Source organism: Heptranchias perlo, chromosome 24 (assembly GCF_035084215.1).
Source record: "Heptranchias perlo isolate sHepPer1 chromosome 24, sHepPer1.hap1, whole genome shotgun sequence".
Taxonomy (NCBI): domain Eukaryota; kingdom Metazoa; phylum Chordata; class Chondrichthyes; order Hexanchiformes; family Hexanchidae; genus Heptranchias; species Heptranchias perlo.
In genome coordinates this window covers 17,752,800-17,771,926 of record NC_090348.1, presented here as the reverse complement: position 1 = coordinate 17,771,926, position 19,127 = coordinate 17,752,800, and the positions used below count along the sequence as shown (strand labels likewise).

Here is a 19,127-nt window from a genome sequence, read left to right as displayed (position 1 = left end):
GCCCTTCGGCCCAACATGTCCATGTCGCCCAGTTTATACCACTAAGCTAGTCCCAATTGCCTGCACTTGGCCCATATCCCTCTATACCCATCTTACCCATGTAACTGTCCAAATGCTTTTTAAAAGACAAAATTGTACCCGCCTCTACTACTGCCTCTGGCAGCTCGTTCCAGACACTCACCACCCTTTGAGTGAAAAAATTGCCCCTCTGGACCCTTTTGTATCTCTCCCCTCTCACCTTAAATCTATGCCCCCTCGTTATAGACTCCCCTACCTTTGGGAAAAGATTTTGACTATCGACCTTATCTATGCCCCTCATTATTTTATAGACTTCTATAAGATCACCCCTTAACCTCCTACTCTCCAGGGAAAAAAGTCCCAGTCTGTCTAACCTCTCCCTATAAGTCAAACCATCAAGTCCCGGTAGCATCCTAGTAAATCTTTTCTGCACTCTTTCTAGTTTAATAATATCCTTTCTATAATAGGGTGACCAGAACTGTACACAGTACTCCAAGTGTGGCCTCACCAATGCCCTGTACAACTTCAACAAGACATCCCAACTCCTGCATTCAATGTTCTGACCAATCAAACCAAGCATGCCGAATGCCTTCTTCACCACCCCATCCACCTGTGACTCCACTTTCAAGGAGCTATGAATCTGTACTCCTAGATCTCTTTGTTCTATAACTCTCCCCAACGCCCTACCATTAACGGCGTAGGTCCTGGCCCGATTCGATCTTCCAAAATGCATCACCTCACATTTATCTAAATTAAACTCCATCTGCCATTCATCGGCCCACTGGCCCAATTGATCAAGATCCCGTTGCAATCCTAGATAACCTTCTTCACTGTCCACAATGCCACCAATCTTGGTGTCATCTGCAAACTTACTAACCATGCCTCCTAAATTCTCATCCAAATCATTAATATAAATAACAAATAACAGCGGACCCAGCACCGATCCCTGAGGCACACCGCTGGACACAGGCATCCAGTTTGAAAAACAACCCTCTACAACCACCCTCTGTCTTCTGTCGTCAAGCCAATTTTGTATCCAATTGGCTACCTCACCTTGGATCCCATGAGATTTAACCTTATGTAACAACCTACCATGTGGTACCTTGTCAAATGCTTTGCTGAAGTCCATGTAGACCACGTCTACTGCACAGCCCTCATCTATCTTCTTGGTTACCCCTTCAAAAAACTCAATCAAATTCGTGAGACATGACTTTCCTCTCACAAAACCATGCTGACTGTTCCTAATTAGTCCCTGCCTCTCCAAATGCCTGTAGATCCTGTCCCTCAGAATACCCTCTAACAACTTACCCACTACAGATGTCAGGCTCACTGGTCTGTAGTTCCCAGGCTTTTCCCTGCCGCCCTTCTTAAACAAAGGCACAACATTTGCTACCCTCCAGTCTTCAGGCACCTCACCTGTAGCGGTGGATGATTCAAATATCTCTGCTAGGGGACCCGCAATTTCCTCCCTAACCTCCCATAACGTCCTGGGATACATTTCATCAGGTCCCGGAGATTTATCTACCTTGATGCGCGTTAAGACTTCCAGCACCTCCCTCTCTGTAATATGTACACTCCTCAAGACATCACTATTTATTTCCCCAAGTTCCCTAACATCCATGCTTTTCTCAACCGTAAATACCGATGTGAAATATTCATTCAGGATCTCACCCATTTCTTGTGGTTCCGCACATAGATGACCTTGTTGATCCTTAAGAGGCCCTACTCTCTCCCTCGTTACCCTTTTGCCCTTTATGTATTTGTAGAAGCTCTTTGGATTCACCTTTGCCTGATCTGCCAAAGCAATCTCATATCCCCTTTTTGCCCTCCTGATTTCTCTCTTAACTCTACTCCGGCAATCTCTATACTCTTCAAGGGATCCACTTGATCCCAGCTGCCTATGCATGTCATATGCCTCCTTCTTCTTTTTGACTAGTGCCTCAATCTCCCGAGTCATCCAAGGTTCCCTACTTCTACCAGCCTTGCCCTTCACTTTATAAGGAATGTGCTTACCCTGAACCCTGGTTAACACACTTTTGAAAGCCTCCCACTTACCAGACGTCCCTTTGCCTGCCAACAGACTCTCCCAATCAACTTCTGAAAGTTCCTGTCTAATACCATCAAAATTGGCCTTTCCCCAATTTAGAATTTTAACTTTTGGGCCAGACCTATCCTTCTCCATAGCTATCTTAAAACTAATGGAATTATGATCACTTGTCCCAAAGTGATCCCTCACTAACACTTCTGTCACCTGCCCTTCCTTATTTCCCAAGAGGAGGTCAAGTTTTGCCCCCTCTCTAGTCGGGCCATCCACATACTGAATGAGAAATTCCTCCTGAATACACTCAACAAATTTCTCTCCATCCAAGCCCCTAATGCTATGGCTGTCCCAGTCAATGTTGGGAAAGTTAAAGTCCCCTACTATTACCACCCTATTTTTCTTGCAGCTGTCTGTAATCTCCTTACATATTTGCTCCTCAATTTCCCGTTGACTATTTGGGGGTCTGTAGTACAATCCTATCAAAGTGATCTCTCCCTTCTTATTTTTCAGTTCTACCCATATGGACTCAGTGGGCGAACCCTCGGATATATTCCCTCTCACTACTGCCGTGATGTTCTCCCTAATCAAGAACGCAACTCCCCCTCCTCTCTTACCTCCTGCTCTATCTTTCCTATAGCATCTGTACCCTGGAACATTGAGCTGCCAGTCCTGCCCCTCCCTTATCCATGTTTCAGTAATAGCTATAACATCCCAGTCCCATGTACCCATCCATGCCCTGAGTTCATCTGCCTTGCCCATCAGACTTCTTGCATTGAAATAAATGCAGTTTAATCTAGACTTCCTTTGGTCTTTGCCCTGCTTTCTCAGACCATCTGTCCGGTCATGTTCTGTACACTCTCCCTTACTGCCTTTTGTTTCTGTCACCATTTTATTTCCCACTGACTTCCTGCATCGGTTCCCATCCCCTTGCCACATTAGTTTAAACCCTCCCCAACAGCACTGGCAAACACTCCCCCTAGGACATTGGTTTCAGTCCTGCCCAGATGCAGACCGTCCAATTTGTACTGGTCCCACCTCCCCCAGAACCGGTTCCAATGGCCCAGGAATTTGAATCCCTCCCTCTTGCACCATCTCTCAAGCCACGTATTCATCTTAGCTATCCTGTCATTCCTACTCTGACTTGCCCGTGGCACTGGTAGCAATCCTGAGATTACTACCTTTGAGGAGTAATGGGAGGATTTGGTTCTGGAGGCATTGGGGGAAGATGGGTAGCAGGGTAGTTGCTGAGAGGTTGTTTCCCCTGGCTGGAGAGTCTAGAACTAGGGGGCAAAGTCGCAGGATTAGGGGTCGGCCATTTAAGACTGAGATGAGGAGGAATTTCTTCACTCAGAGAGTTGTGAATCTTTGGAATTCTCTACCCCAGAGGGTGATGGATGCTGAGTTGTTGAGTATATACAAGGCTGAGATCGATAGATTTTTGGACTCTAGGGGAATCAAGGGATATGGGGATCAGGCAGGAAAGTGGAGTTAAGGTTGAAGATCAGCCATGATCTTATTGAATGGCGGAGCAGGCTCGAGGGGCCGTATGGCATACTCCTGCTCCTATTTCTTACGTTCTTATGGTTCTGGCAGTTTTAAGTGGTGCGGGGATCAATATCTGACACAATTGATGGGGAGAGGGGCCGGGGGAATGTATCCTTACTTCCCTTAGCCCTTTAGAGACCATAAAGCCCCCCCCCCCCATCCCCAACCAAAAGTGTTCCTTAATAAATCTTGGCCCCTTCCAGGCCATCAGGACTTCAAGGCTGCTGCTATTGCTGCCTGTCAACTGGTTCTTAGATTTTACTTCATTTAAAACACAAAATTATAGTGCTGACTATATAAAGCAGCAGAGTGTGAAGCAGGAGAAGGAAAAGGCAGTTGGGGTTAGGGAGAAGGAGAAGATATTAGTCCTCTTTGGCAAGAAGCAGCATCTGGGACAGGGAAAAGGCCAGAATCAGCATCAGGCAAGAGGCCCAATTTTCTCAGCCATCAGGTGGGTGATGCTGTGGAGAACAGTACCAGTTTCTTAGAGATGGAACTGGGGGGACTCAATGAGAGGTCAATGTAATACATAGCTACATTTTTGAGCATGACTGAAAAGTATTTGAGGAAGTTACATTTACAAAAAGACTTTTAACATAGTTGCAGATCCCCCATCATGTTGTGCGTGGAGAAAAGAGAAAATTAAATTGGTAGGGTTCTTTTGGTGTGAAATTACATAAAACTAAATTTGTGAGAAAATATAAATATATAGGTTTTGGGAATGAGAGAATGTTGGTTAAAAGTTAAGTCATTATTGTAAAATAGATTAAATGGTAGAGACAAATTATATAGAAATTGTAATTGAAACACGAGAAGAAATTGTGTATTGGGTAGTTTTTTAATTGTAGATAGGAATAGAGGGAATTGGAGTTAAGATACATTAATGTGAAATCTATGAAATACTGTATATTAAAACATTTATGTAATGTGTATATAAAGTCTGTGCATTTATATAGTCTGTAAAGATTTTTATATAATGTGTTTGATTTAATTGCATGGAGTATTTTGTGTATAGATATAAAATTAAAATAGTTATAAAAATAGCATGAGTTTCATATTCTGTGCTTAGTAGCAACCACCAACAAAATGGTGGTAGAGATACAAGAGGCTGTTGACATGTTTGCCTGGCCCACATGCTGGCTGAAGGCAAGGTGTGATGGAAATAGTATGACAGAATTACTGTAACAGGAGAAAGTAATTAAGTGTTACTTCCTGTAAGTATAGGAGGTGCATGCTATCTGCAAGATTTTTTTAAAAAACTAGATGGATATTGTACTATTAAAAGTTTTGAGGATATCACACTTTCTTACAGATGCAAAACATTTTTTTAAAAAAAGAGGAAGAAAACCTGTCATTTCATGCTGGTTTCCTGGCCTTGGGGAGGAACGAGCTAATAATTGACCCTAAATTGTCTCAACTTAGAGTGACCTGAAAAGGCCTAGGTCCGCCTTAATAGTGGATAAAACATGCTGTACATGGAATAATGACCCTGTCCTTATAAAATAGTGTATCCTCTAATTCACTGTGAACACCACCATGGAGGTCTGCTAATATACCATTTAAAAGCTTTGTTGTCTGTAAAAGTGTAGACTTGTATAATCATAGGCAACATATGTGTGCAGGGGAAGTTTATCTATATGAAAGTATTAACATTCCAATTTTGTTTGTACAAAGCTCATTCTAAGAAACAGTTGTGTTTACACAGCCATGGTTTGAAGAAGATATTTGACATTACGTCAATTTTGAGTCTGTTCCATGTGGGCAAAAAAAAGCCCAATCTCCTGTCTTGCTTGAGGTTTGTTAATTTTGAACCAGTGTCCTCTATTTCTGCTCTTACAGTCCAAGTCAAATAGCTTGATGATATCTGCATCATCGATGGCTTTCAGCATATTGGACTCCTTAACAAGTTCCCCCTCAATCTTCTTTCTCCACTAAGTTAAGCTCCACAAATATCTGCTGTGTGTTACACAGTCAGCAGACTCTTGTTATACTCAAACTGATCTCCGATTGACCAGCACCAAGCTGCAGCGACAATGGAAGTCTGTGTGCTTGCGTGCTTCAACACATGCACAGAGCTCCACTCCACCAACAGCTCATTTTTCACGTATGGAGAGAGCAGTGGAAGCAACTGCTTTGTCTCAGCATTGAAAAAGATTCCATATGAAGTTCTAAAAGTTCCCAGGAACTACAGTGGTCTCCCTGTACACTGTTAAAATATGGATTTCCACTGGACTGGATTTATATTGCAGCCATTGAGAACTTGAAGCAGTGTGTGGTGGCTTCTTGCATCACTTGGCCTCAGTCCGTTTGGGACACTTCAAGGTCAGGAATCAAGGGATAAGGAACCATAATTGCAAAAAAACATGTTTTGCTATTTTCATTAATAGCTCAAGGCAAAAGTCTCTATTGTTATTAACCTTGGAGAGTATACTTGGGGAGACTGTTCAAAGAAGTCTACTTGGGCTAAATTTGATTTTAAGAAAATATAGCAATTATAGAACAATTATGGACTATATGCAAAATGGGTCACAAGTCCATATATTCAATATAAAATTACTTTCTCTGTAACTCACAGACCACAAATGCCAGGTGCAAAGGTTAACATAAGAGCCTAAATTTTCCAATCATTATGCCCAATAAACAGATGTGAAGTAGGCATAGCCAACCAAAAAGGGTTCAGAAAGCCACATACCAATTCTCCACCCATTTAGCATCTCATCTAATTTTGCAGTTGGGTTTCGCATTGGCACTGGAAGTGCCCACCAATTTGCTGTTTATAATATTAAAACAAGGTGAAGTTGTCATAATAGGTTCCTTTAAGCAACTTCCCAGCATTTCCATGGGGATATAGTTGACTCACCTGCTTACCCATATAAAATGAGTATCTGGGGTTTCTCGGGACTGAGTTGTTTACCAAAGTGAATTTCAACAGCCCCATCTGAGATTTGTGGTACCATTTTGAGACTACTTCTGAGACTTTTTCTTTACTTTTTTTTCTCTTTCCATTGGCTTCTCAAGTGCCTTTTGTCCCAATTTTTTGGCAACAGCAACAACTGTAGCATAATTGGTTCTTCCATAGGAATCCCTGTTGCTCATGTTATTTTGATGTGGAGATGCCGGTGATGGACTGGGGTGGACAAATGTAAGGAATCTTACACCAGGTTATAGTCCAACAGTTTTATTTGAAAACCTCCGCAAGCTTGTGATTTTCAAATAAAACTGTTGGACTATAACCTGGTGTTGTAAGATTCCTTACATGTTATTTTGAGGAAGAACAGATGCAGCAACACAAGTGATGCCAGGCAAATCAGGCTGTGCCAGAAGTGCTCTGTGCCCACCCACCAGTATCCTCACACCTACAGGCAGAGGTGCACATACATTTGTCAGAGCAACAATGCCTGCAGAAAATTAGATGTAAAAGAGAGGCCAAGGATGAGCTGTACTGTATACATCTAAACTCCTCCATAGGCATGGTACTGCCTTTAATGTTTATGATGTGGGATCATTTCAGGCTTAGTGCTCAGAAAGCAGCCTTCTTTTACATATATATGTCTCGTGAAGTTAATATACCTTGGCTCATAAGCTGAAGAAGGACACAAGCTGACCCTCTACATAGCAGGTTCCTGCTCCTCTTCTGCCACTGCCATCAGCTTCTGCTCACTCATTTTCTACAGCTCGTTCAGTGCACTCCCCTCTAACTCGGACTCTAAATCTACTCGGGTGGGTGTATCTGGGATGATGCTTGGGATGGGCTGAACGATGGTGTGTATGTGAAGTCCTGATGTGGTCAGATGCACTGGGCCATAGTTCTCCTTTTCTGAAGAACACAGAGAATCAAAAGAGGAGCAGAGATTACAATGAAAGATGCTGGAAACATAGCAGATCCAAGGACAGAACAGATGAGTCAACATTTCGGGCCAAAAACATTGATCTCTCCATGGATGCTGAATAGCGTAGTGTATTTAGAGCATGTTCTGCTTTTGTTTCAGATTTTTAGCATTTGCAATTTTTTTCTTTTTTGTAGAGATTACAATGATGTCCTTATGAGCTGCGTATAGTAGAAGGGGTGATAATGGTAAAGTGGTTCAGTATATTCTTTGCAAAGAGTGAGTGAGATGAGATGAATGATTAGGAAAAGCTTTGCACTGATCCATAGCTGGCAATAATCTTACAACTTCCCCATCTCGGACAGTTTCTATAGACTATTAAAGATTGACCAGGCTTCCTCACATGGGGTTAATGGACGTGTGTTTGGGGTCCTCCATTTGTTCTTGATTTTTTTTTTCCTTTTTGTTATGGGCTTTCTTCTGCAACTAGACTCCAATAAGTGAGAAATCCTACTGCCACAATGATATATGATGATAAATGTCAGCATGCAAGCAGTAGTGGCTATCGACATGGAGCTGCAGTATGTAGCTACATTAGATGGGAGGATTATTTTGGGCTGAATGCATCTAAGAATCGAATGCAGGAGCACTTCCAGGTGAGTGGTTGGGTTCATAGTGCATCTTGTGTTATAATGAGCATGCATGGTAAGCATTGAAAGTACTTCAGTGCAGTGGAAGAGGTAATTGTAAATGTCATTCTTAGTACACGGCCTTAACGGAAGGTAGTAGTGTGTTTTTCTAATTTGGCTGACCTGGTAAGATCATTAAACCTCTTGTGGCACTTCTTCCATGGGCTCAATTTTACGGGGAAATTGCGGAAAACCCGCCGACTTCCAAGTTTCCCAAGGACTCACCTGCGTGCGCGCGGGTAACCCAAAACCGGAAGTCCCGCCGGCAATTAAAGCCGGTGGGATGACAGTTAAAGAGCTAAATGTACCTCATTGAGGTACTTAAGGCACTTTACTTGTGACAGATTACGTGATTATAACTATTTTTAACTTATCTGGGTGGCTTGTCCACTGCTTCTGATTCACGCCTGAAGGGCCGGATCAGGGAAAAAGAAATGAAATAAAGTACATCAAAAACCATAGAAGGAAGTTAAAACACAAAATCAACCTACCTTTCCGCCCTGCTCTGATGTCCCCCTCTTCACCGCCCCCCCCTCCCCCCGGACGTCCTCCCGATCTTCCACTCCCTCCCCCGACGTCCTCCCGATCTTCCACTCCCTCCCCCCCCCCCCCCGATCTTCTGTTCTAGCGCTGGATGACGTCTCACTCTCTCTTTCTCGCACCCCCCCCCCCCACCTCGCGTTGCAGCTCCTGATGGCGGCCAGCCTGTCAATCAGGCTGGCTGATGGGTGCGAAACCCGGAGAGCACATTAATCATCAGCAATCAACATGCGAGCGCGTCGGAAACAGTAAGTTTTGTTTATGTGGGTTTGCCACGTGCACCTTCACCCTCCCCGCTGCCAACCCACCACCATTTCAAAATTGAGCCCCATATGTGTGGAAATAGTACAGCTGGCACAGACACTAGTTGCCCCTTCCTTCCATTCTGTCTGGCATGTTGTTCTTCTGACCCTCCAGCGCACAAGCTGGACTTCCTGCCTACCGACTCGCAAGCTCTGAATCCAATCCTGGAGCTGTCTCACATTATGGTGAAAATGACCTCTAAAATACATGCTGGGTGAATGCACCAAAGATGCCCTTCCCACACCACCTAACTTGAGTTGAGCAGATAACTTATCAGAAAATCGAGACCATGGTCTCATTCATTCCTGTAGTATTAAACGAATTAGAACTTTAACTAGATGACAAAATTTAACAGAATATTAACCCTCTGCAGCATGTGGTAAATTACCAATGAGAATAAAAAGTGTCACCATGATAGAAATTTTGCAGTATATGTCACTCACATCTATTTATATTCAAAGATCTTCCCTGGCATGGCACTATTTTTAGATTGTTAATATGGGAGTGCATTATATTGTGCCATGGAGTGACAATTTCAGTTTCATATGTGCAATTTATCAGACATCAACATATTTGCAATACAGGCCATGCCATTGGGAAGTGTGGTCTAGGTAGTCTAATGTGGTCATTCTCCCTCTCGAACCTCAGCAGCCAATTAAACAGTGCTATTGAGAAAAGTCTGAAGGAAAATAACGTGCTAAAGCTGCCAACTTTCCTGGCTGGGAATAGTGCAGTTACATTGACACAAAATAAAATTTTCAGCATTACAAAGACTTCACGGTGAAGAATGATGCAGGCAGCCCTAAAGAGTAGTGATTTTCTTTCAAAACCTAATTACTGTAACTGAGAAAATATAGCTTTTCCAATTGATGGAAAGAAAAATAATGATTTTATCTTTGATTTTGCAGCTCATCACTTAGCTAAAACTACTGATTCATGCCCAGTAATACAGTAGGGGTTTTAAAATTGCTGCAACTGTAAAGAAAATAGCAATAGCATAGAATACACTTCCAGACATGATTGCCAGAACAGGAGACTAATCACGTTTTATCTTGGGTAGGAAAGCTCTGCAACATTGAAAACTGTATTTCATATCTACATAATTCAACACATTAAATCCAGTTCAATGGCTACACAAGATATTCCTCACATGCCAATAGATCTAAAAATGCTCCCAAGATTATAATCTTGAATAACATGTTTAAAACCATTCATTCCTTGCCATTTTTTACAAAACAAATTTTAGATCAAAATTTATTCAATCTGGAACAAATAGTACATATTGTGTGAATACACTGACAGTTAAATGAAAGTATAGCTGATGTACAAAAAAGTCAAAGTTAATTGGATTTTGTTCAAGATATTTACAACATTTTATTTTTGTCTGTGTAATGGGTTAAATTCAATTTTTATCTGTGACAGACGTCTCAAACTTTATACATCAAATTTTCTCTGTGCACCCGTTGCTATTTTATTGCCTGGGTTCATAAACATTTTCTTCTCACATGTTCACTTGGGTGCTGTGGGAGACATGTAGATAGGATGGTAGTGAGATTGAAGTGGCAATGGATGAAACACACAGAAGCAGAGGCAGCACTGGGATCTTCAAAATATGATAATTCTTCCAAAGTGTCTGTCAGCAGCAGTAATGGGAGCAAGTAATGCAGAAGCAAAAAAAAAAAATGCTCATTTCAAAAATTCAGATTCTGAGCTTGAATCTATCATAGCAGACCGTGGAGCTGAAAAAGCAGCAGCTCTTTAATACGAGATCCAAAATCAATGTTCGGAGTTTAACTAAATACACACTCTGGATACAAAACCATCCAAAGCTGGTGGTGGAGGTCAAGTAGCCACATTCCTTGTCTGATATGTATATTATCAGCATCACAAAGCATGGTGAAGAAGTTACGATAACATCCATTAAGCAAAGACAGAGATTCCAAAATAGGTAGATGCTTGACCTAAAACAACTATGTGATGGTAGAGAATTTGGAAAAGCAGTTGGAACTATGAAAAAAAATCTTTGGCAATATTAACTGGGAAACCATACTTAAAAATAAAATAACTTTAGAAAAACTGAATGTACTTCAGGCTATTATACAGGATGAGGAAAGAAAGTTATATATTCCATTTAAGAAAGCATAGGAAGACCTACACCATAATGGTTTGACAAGGAGGTTAGAGTGAACCTCAAAAACACTTTTTTAAAAAAGGAGGGGGGGGAGGGGGGAAATCAAGATTCTTATAAAAGGCAACCGATAGAGCTAAAGAATAAACCTTCATTACAAAATCTGAAAATTGCTCCTTTAGAAAAATACATCTTGCCAGGAGCCAATAAGAAGGGGAAAACACAACAGTATAACAATACTGCAGCAAGACTGTTTGTTTCTGCACTCTAGTAACTCTCTTCGTAACACCTTCATTGTAGGTATTTACTTGAAGAATGCCTTTAATCAGCAGGACAGCAGAACTGGGGGGCATCTCTTCCAAAGTATACAAATCCTTCACAAATCTGCTAAGGCGCAGGACTGAAGGGAAGTATGTTTCGGTGTAATGGGTCTTTCAGCTGAGACTCTCTGAAGAATACATTTTCGCCGCTCCTGCTGCAGCCAGAAGAGCATCTCCACTTTGTCCCTCTGCATTTTCTCTAAATATGGCCGGCCCTGTAATCAGAGGTTTGATAAAACATCATTTGCATGCAAATAGCATGCAAGTACACCGCGGACAGGAATTAGCATAGAGCTACAAAGCTGAAGGAAAAATAAGTGAAAAGAATTTGCCTGTGTTATTTTATTATCTCCTTTTAAAAAAAAACTAGTTTAACCTAACTATTATTCAGAATGCTTAAGAATTAGCCTTAACTGAAAATAATCTAGAGTTTAAATCTTAAGTCCATGTATGGACAAAACTCATGCACAAAAGCTTATATACAGTTTAAACATGACATTTCATTAAAATAGAGATGTCCAATAACATTGTCTGAATTTCTCATTGATATGGTATACACTTAAGTTCCCAGCACAAAAATACACCTATTGTTACCCTGAAAACAAAGAATTTATTGCTATTGTACAATGGTACCTCTACCTTGTAGGTAACTATATCCTCAAAATTGTTTTTGATTTTCTTCAAAATTTTTGACAATGTACTTTCAATTTGTGATATATCAGAATGCAACTTATCCCTCTCTTTGGACTCCTTTAATCTCGCAGCTGAAGTACCCCAGTAACCTGCAACATACAAAATGCAGAAATAGTGCAGCATTACCACCAATTTTCTGTAGAAAAGGTAGAATTTATTCAGCTTTTTCCAAAAAGGTGCGAGTCAATATTGCTATAATAGAAATCAACAAGAGGAAGATTTTTTATTGTGTAATAATAAAAAGAAAAACCACGTATGCTGGAAATTTGCAGTAAAAACACAGGAGATAAGTCAGCATCTGAGAAAAGACTCAAAATCTCAAAACCATAGACTTTCACAGTAGGAGGCTATTCAGCCCATCATGTCTGTCCGTTCTTTGCTAGAGCAATCTAAAATGAACCACACTGCTCTGCGCTCTCTCCATAGCCCTGTATCTTCCCAAGCTTGAAATATTTATCCAATTTTCCCTTAAAAGCTGCAATGGTCTCTACTTCAACTATTCCCTGTAGCAAAGCAATCCATGCTCCAAGAACCTGCTGGGTAAAGAAATACCTCCTCATCCCTCTCCTCGTTCTCATAGTGACAATTTTAAATAATCTTTCCTCTTTACAGGTGCTGGATACCGTGCATTTTACAGCTTTTTCTGCTTCAGCTGTGAGATTTCTTTTTATTGTTGAGTAGTGGATGACAAAGTTAAATGGATTTCTGAAAGTACAGCTAACAAAAATTAAGTTAATTACTGGGATTGTGCAAATGCTAGAATAACCATTTTTGTTAACTATATAGGGGTAGATTTTCAATTTGCCGCCCGGGCGTAAAGCCGGCGTTATGCCGCCCGGGCGTAAAGCCGGCGTTATGCCGCCTGATTTTCAATTCCATTGATTTCATTATCAAACTGAAGAAAGATCAAGCTTATCCATGACTTGATATCTGACAGGCAGTTGAAACTATTAAAAGTTTAAGTACTTAGAGTTGGGGATCAGAATGTTAAGTTGGGGGACTCAGCTCCAATTTCGTGCTCATAGAACAGGTCAGTCTCACAGCTTATTGAAGTGTTGGAAAACTGCAGTCAGGGAATGAAGAGTCAGCTGTGGGACTCAATTCCAGTTCTGTTCCCTGGCTTTGCGTTATCTCAGCATTTCAATCAGATGTGTGATGAAACTGTTCTACCAGCATGCAAATAGAACTGCGTTTTCATTCCAGTAAAAGCCCCAGCTGACCATTATATACAGGTTCCCTCATCCCCCAAATAATAATTCATAGAATCATAGAATATTACTGTAAAGAAACAGACCATTCAGCCATGAAGTCTGCATCAGTTTCAATTATTTCAATACTGAAAACAGTGAAATTTAGCTTCCTGACAACGTAAAATATCCAAATTATATACAGCTGTGGGGAGAGCTATCAGCTGTACAAATTAGTACAGCAAACTAGAAGTGCAATATTTACAGTGTCAGCGGTGGCTCAGTGGTAGCACGCTCGCCTCTGAGGCAGAAGGTCGTGGGTTCAAGCCCCATTCCAGAGACTTGAGCACAAAAACTAGGCTAACACTTCAGTGCAGCACTGAGGGAGTGCTGGAGGGTTGGAGGTGCCGTCTTTCGGATGAACATGAAACTGACATTTGCCCTCTCAGGTGAAGATAATATAGTATATAAAATAGTACCATGGCTCTATTCGAAGAAGAGCAGGGGAGTTTTCCCGGTATCCTGGCCAACATTTATCCATCAGCCAACATCTAAAACAGATGATCTAGTTATTTATTTTATTACTATTTGTGGGACCTTGCTGTGTGCAAATTGGCTGCCGCATTTCCTATATTACAACAGTGACTAAACTTCAAAAGTACTTCATTGGTTTTAAAGCGCTTTGGGATGTCCTGAGGTCATGAAAGGTGCTATATAAATGCAAATTCTTTCTTTAGCAGTAAAATAATTGTGTTCAGGCACTTTATGACAAATGCTGAAATTACAAGTGAAGTGGAATATGGAGCTTTTCTTTCAGTAGAGCAACCAATCTATTTGAAGACACATTCTTCACATCACTAAGCAAAAATTCACAAAATGCTCATCCTTAACTTTATCCAATTTAAGTTATTCATATACATGCTTTTCAAGATTTAAACTGAAATTGCTAATAAAAACAAAAGAACACAAGTCAAACAAAAAACATCAGAACTATAAACCTGAATTCCTTCATAAAGTTCCACAATGTATACATTCATCTTAGCAAAATTTAATGTGGTCCAAAGAAACAAATCATTCTTGGCAAATCATATTTATCTATCCCCACTTTAAAACCAATCACTTAGAGATTCCAAAAGACACAAATATTAATTCCAAAAGACACATACCCAGTATGACTTAATCCTGGAATGTCATAAACACAATATACTTTCACAAAGTTATCCAAATTAAGCAGGAAGCCTCCTTATTACCACATAGATCAAATCCTGTTACTGTAGGTAATGGTTTTATGAGACTTTTCATCATTTGGCCTCTTCACTAACCTACCCTTTACAAAGAATCTGTTGGGGTTAGATGCAAATCTCTCAAAATCTTCAAGTTTACTCAAAATGCACTCTCGTTGTTTAATCAGTTGCACAGCCTTTTCCCAGGCCTCCAGAACCTGTAAAAAGAGAAGGAACAGTTTGTAGTTCTTACAATCTTAGTATTATACCAAATAAACAGAATCTACATATGGCTAGCACAATAATCAGAGAGACAAATGCTTGGAGGGTGATAACAGTTGGCTACATACTTCTTTTAATGTAGAACATATTTTAGATCACCTCCATCCCTGAAGCTACCTTAAACTATGACCGTACCATTTCCTACCATGGATTTGATGTCTTATTCTCACTGAGGGCGTTTTAAAGATTGTAACTCACGTGGCCTTCTGAGGTTTAGTAAGAATTAATTGGCTTCTCTCAGTCCTAAACATGCTCTCTGGGCACAGTAGCACTGATTTACAGAGTTTGGATGAGGTCACAAGACTATGTAAAAATAGTTTCTAATTAGAGAATTTGGTAGCTGCATTGTGTGGAATTAACTTACATAATCATAAGCATATTCACCATGACAGTTTCCATGGTAATGGGACACACCCTTAAAGCACTTTGAGGACAAAATAATTAGTATTGACACCTAGCACAATAGGTAGGGCTTCGTCACAGGCCATTCGTCATCCATTTGCACCGGTGATGGATGTGCAAATGCTCTTGTGAAAATGTATGTGTGCCTGTGTCCAAACAAAATCACACCCTTTGCCATATTGGATTATACAGTCTACAGCTGTAAATCGGGTGACCACTGGGTATTTTCCACAACTTTGTAAGAGTTACTATGAAATTTTGGGTGGGATTGAAAGGCAACTGTGATAAGAACTTTAGAATTATGTCAATATTAAGTAGTCAGTCTCCCATGGCATTGCACGTCATGTCCAAGTACAATCTTTAGGTCAAGTGGGGTTAGAATGAGGGGAAGAACTGCAACACTGAGGCCAGAGGAAGCAGGGGGGGGGGGGGGAGGGGTAATGAGGGTTATAGGCCAAGGAGGGGCAAAGGGAAAGATAGAGGAGGGAAAGTAGAGCAGAGTGGGGTTGGGTGGGAGGGGAGTAAGCGGCAAGGTTGCGTAGAGTTAGAGGCTGGGGGAAGGAGAAGGGAGGTACAGAAGAATTAGAGGCTGTGGAGGTGAGGGGGTGGAGAAAAATTAAAAGTCAGGATCTGACAAGGAAGATGGTGAAGCACAGTTAGAGAGTGAGGGGAGGAGGAGGTAGAGCAATGTGGCGGCCAACAAGATTTTGATCTTTGGGAACAAGATTAACTCAGAATGGAGAGGCTGATTGGAGATGGGGATAGGAGGCCGGTGGAAAAGCGGGCCACAGACTCCTGTAGTGTGGTCAATCAGCGAGGGGGTGGATGGTGGAGAGGCAGACCAGTGCCACCAGCAGATCGAGGAGCATAAAGGGCTGAGAATGGGCCAGGAGCACAGTCAAGGAGCCTGGGAGAAGTGGGGAGAGCTATCAGCTGAAGCAGCCACATCAGAGGCCAGGGCCAGACTTGTGACCACAGAGTGGCAGAAGAGGCCTGAAATTACCTAACAGGAGCACCAGGAAACCTATAAGGGGGCAAAACTTTGTAAAAACTTACATTTAAAAGGAATATTTAGTTCAAACTGCTCCACAGCGACACTCAGTGGCTAGAGCCTGCAACTGCATCCAGATCCAAAGTTTTTTTTAAAACCACACTGTCACTATAAAACAGCAGCTGTTGCATCTCACCAGTGTTATGTGACAGGGAAGTTGTGATACCTTTAATAGTGAAGACACCTATCACAGTGCCATGTACAGAGACAACAGATCGATGCATTCAGTTTTATAATGGGACTTTGCATTGGAGGACATTCATGTTTTCAATACAACATACGTGCCATGCACTTGATATATAATAGATGGATAAGGTCATTAGCGCTGTATATTTAGATCACTTGCATAAACCTGTATTTTGGTTTGAGCAAATGGCATTTCAGACAACAACTGGCATTTATGTAGCACCTTTAACGTAGAAAAATATCCCAAGGCGCTTAACAGAGACTTGGGGGTCTGAAAAATTTTGGGTGCACTGAGACTGACAGCACTTTGGTTCAGTATAGTGCACGTCACGGTAGGAAATGATCCACAAAAAACTCAAAGAAAATTGCTATCGAGCTCCAGAAATCTCAGTTACACGTGACTTTAGGTTGTACTGCACAAAACTTTTGGGGGGTAAATCTATGCCAGCGCATTATTTGTGTAAATCCAGGAAATACACACGAGCTGGTCTTTTGCAGGGAGGGCGGAGCTTCGTAAATGAGTGGCAGAGGGTTTCAGCGGACATATCCTGGAAGCGGTGCAGACGATCGAAAATATTTCATCGTAGCGATGTTTCAGCATACAACTGACAAGTCAGTTACACACGAATGTCCTCAAAAAAAATAGCAGTACACCGCTCTTACACGTGGTTATGCTGAAACATTCCGGGCCAATCCAGCACCGTCATATACATATACCTTGGAGACATGAGCCCTGTGTTTATTCGAATTGTACTTAATAGCCATATCAAGACGCTCCCAATCAGGGACGTGCAGAGTGGTCCAAATACGTTGCAGTCTGCTCTGTAGGTGGGCTATATCTTCAATGTCAGGTGCTCTCCCAAGCAGTTTCTGAATCTCTGCTTGTTCCTATAAGCGGAAGGGGGGAATAAATAAAAACAGGTGGATGTTATATCCGCGCAATACATTTTTTGCACATGCTTAAAACATTTTTTTTAAAAAGCCCATGTTACTCTCTAATAAAGGGCAAGCTTCCACCTTTACCTATTTTACCCCACCCCTGAGCCACCCGTCATTGTGGTCTGCTCCCAGAACACCACCAATGACATTCTTGGCTGGCCATTAGGAGACATACAACAGCAGCCATTGGGGGACAGATCTTCTGATTTTTCCTCCTTCCAGTGTGGAAGCATCGCCGACAGTGTGACTGAGATCATGAATTCAGACAGCGAGGCCTCAAGATGAAGTTGCTAAATATCTAGATGATGAGAAAATAATTAGAAGCAGCCGACGCGGATTTCAGAAAGGACATAATGGATAGGAAAAATGCAATGGATATGGTGTACATGGACTTTCACACAGGAGACTATTGGAGAAGTATTAAGATATATGGAATTAGGAGGAGCATAGCAAATTGGATAAAAAAAAACTGGTGAGAAGAAAGAAAACAAAGAGTAGGACAATTTCTCAGAGTGATTGGAAGTAATTTGCAGTGTTCCAAAGGGTTCTGTTCTGAGACCACTTATGTTCATTGTGTACATCAATTATTTGGATATAGGGCTAGAGGGAATGGTGTTCAAATTTGCAGATGATACTAAAATAAGAGGCATTGTCAATAATTCTGAAGACTAAAGGAAGCTGCAAGGTGATAATGATAAGATGGTGGACTAGGCAAAAAGTGTGGTAGATGCAATTCAATGTTAGTGTCAGGTGGTACATTTTGGTGAAGAAATAAAAGTAATGATTATACTTTGAATGGGGGAAAGCTGGGTGATTTGGAAAAGCAGAAGGATGGGGGTTCAAGTTCACAAGACATTAAAAGCAGCACCTCAAGTGGATATGGCTACAAGAAAGGCTAATGGATACTGGATTTTATGGCAAAAGCTGTAGCATATAAAAGTCCAGATGTAATGGTGAATCTATATAAAACCTCTAAGACCACAGTGTGCAGTTTTGGGCTCCACACTATCGGAAGGATATTAAGGCAATGGAGAGGGTACAGCACAGATTCATTGGGATGCTGTCTTGTATGAGGAAATACAAATACGAAGAAAGATGTGAAAAATTGTGGTTGTTTTCATTAGAATAGAGGAGAATAAGGGATGACTTGATAGAGATGTTTAAAATTACGAAGGGACGGGACAGAGTACATAAAAACAGACTGCTTCTAGTGATGGGGTGTAAGATACAGGATTAATTGCAAGAGGTGTAGGACAGAGAGCAGGAGAAACCTTTTCTTTTACACAGAGGGCTGTGAGGCTGCACTACCAGCGTTAGTGATTGAAGCACAGACATTTAACAATAGGTGGTTGAAGGAAAGGGGAATAAAGGGATATCGGAACAGAGCAAGCATATGGGATTAGGATTACTGCTCACATGGCGAATAAACACCAACACGGACTGGTTGAACCAAATAGCCTGTCTTTATGTTGTAATTTCTATGTAATTCTATGAGCACTAGCATTCCCAACACACAGCAACACAGATTATGGTGTCAAACAGGTCTATTTCTTGAGTAACTTCCTCCATTACAAAGTATAATCAAAATTCTTTCCAGCTTTCCTGATCCTTTAAAAAAAACAATGAACAGTCAGTGCTACAAAAGTTAAGTGCTGGTAAAATCTGGCAAAGACAACGATGATCAAATTTAATCAGCAAAAGCAATAAGTAATAACTATAATTGGCAATTATCTCTGGATATGCACAATAGCTT

At 41.2% G+C, this 19,127-nt stretch overlaps 1 protein-coding gene across 1 annotated transcript in view; it reads right to left on the bottom strand.

The window, feature by feature from the left end:
• Positions 1-10,307: 10,307 nt before the first annotated feature.
• ccdc87 (coiled-coil domain containing 87) overlaps positions 10,308-19,127 on the bottom strand; it is a 41,385-nt gene continuing 32,565 nt past the window's right edge. Inside the window, exons 18-21 of the mRNA XM_068004587.1 lie at positions 17,153-17,323; positions 14,618-14,732; positions 12,051-12,193; positions 10,308-11,626 (exon numbers count right to left, since the gene is read on the bottom strand). Coding sequence (XP_067860688.1) covers positions 11,468-11,626; positions 12,051-12,193; positions 14,618-14,732; positions 17,153-17,323 — 588 coding nt within the window. The 3' untranslated portion in view covers positions 10,308-11,467. The remainder of the gene's footprint in view (positions 11,627-12,050; positions 12,194-14,617; positions 14,733-17,152; positions 17,324-19,127) is intronic.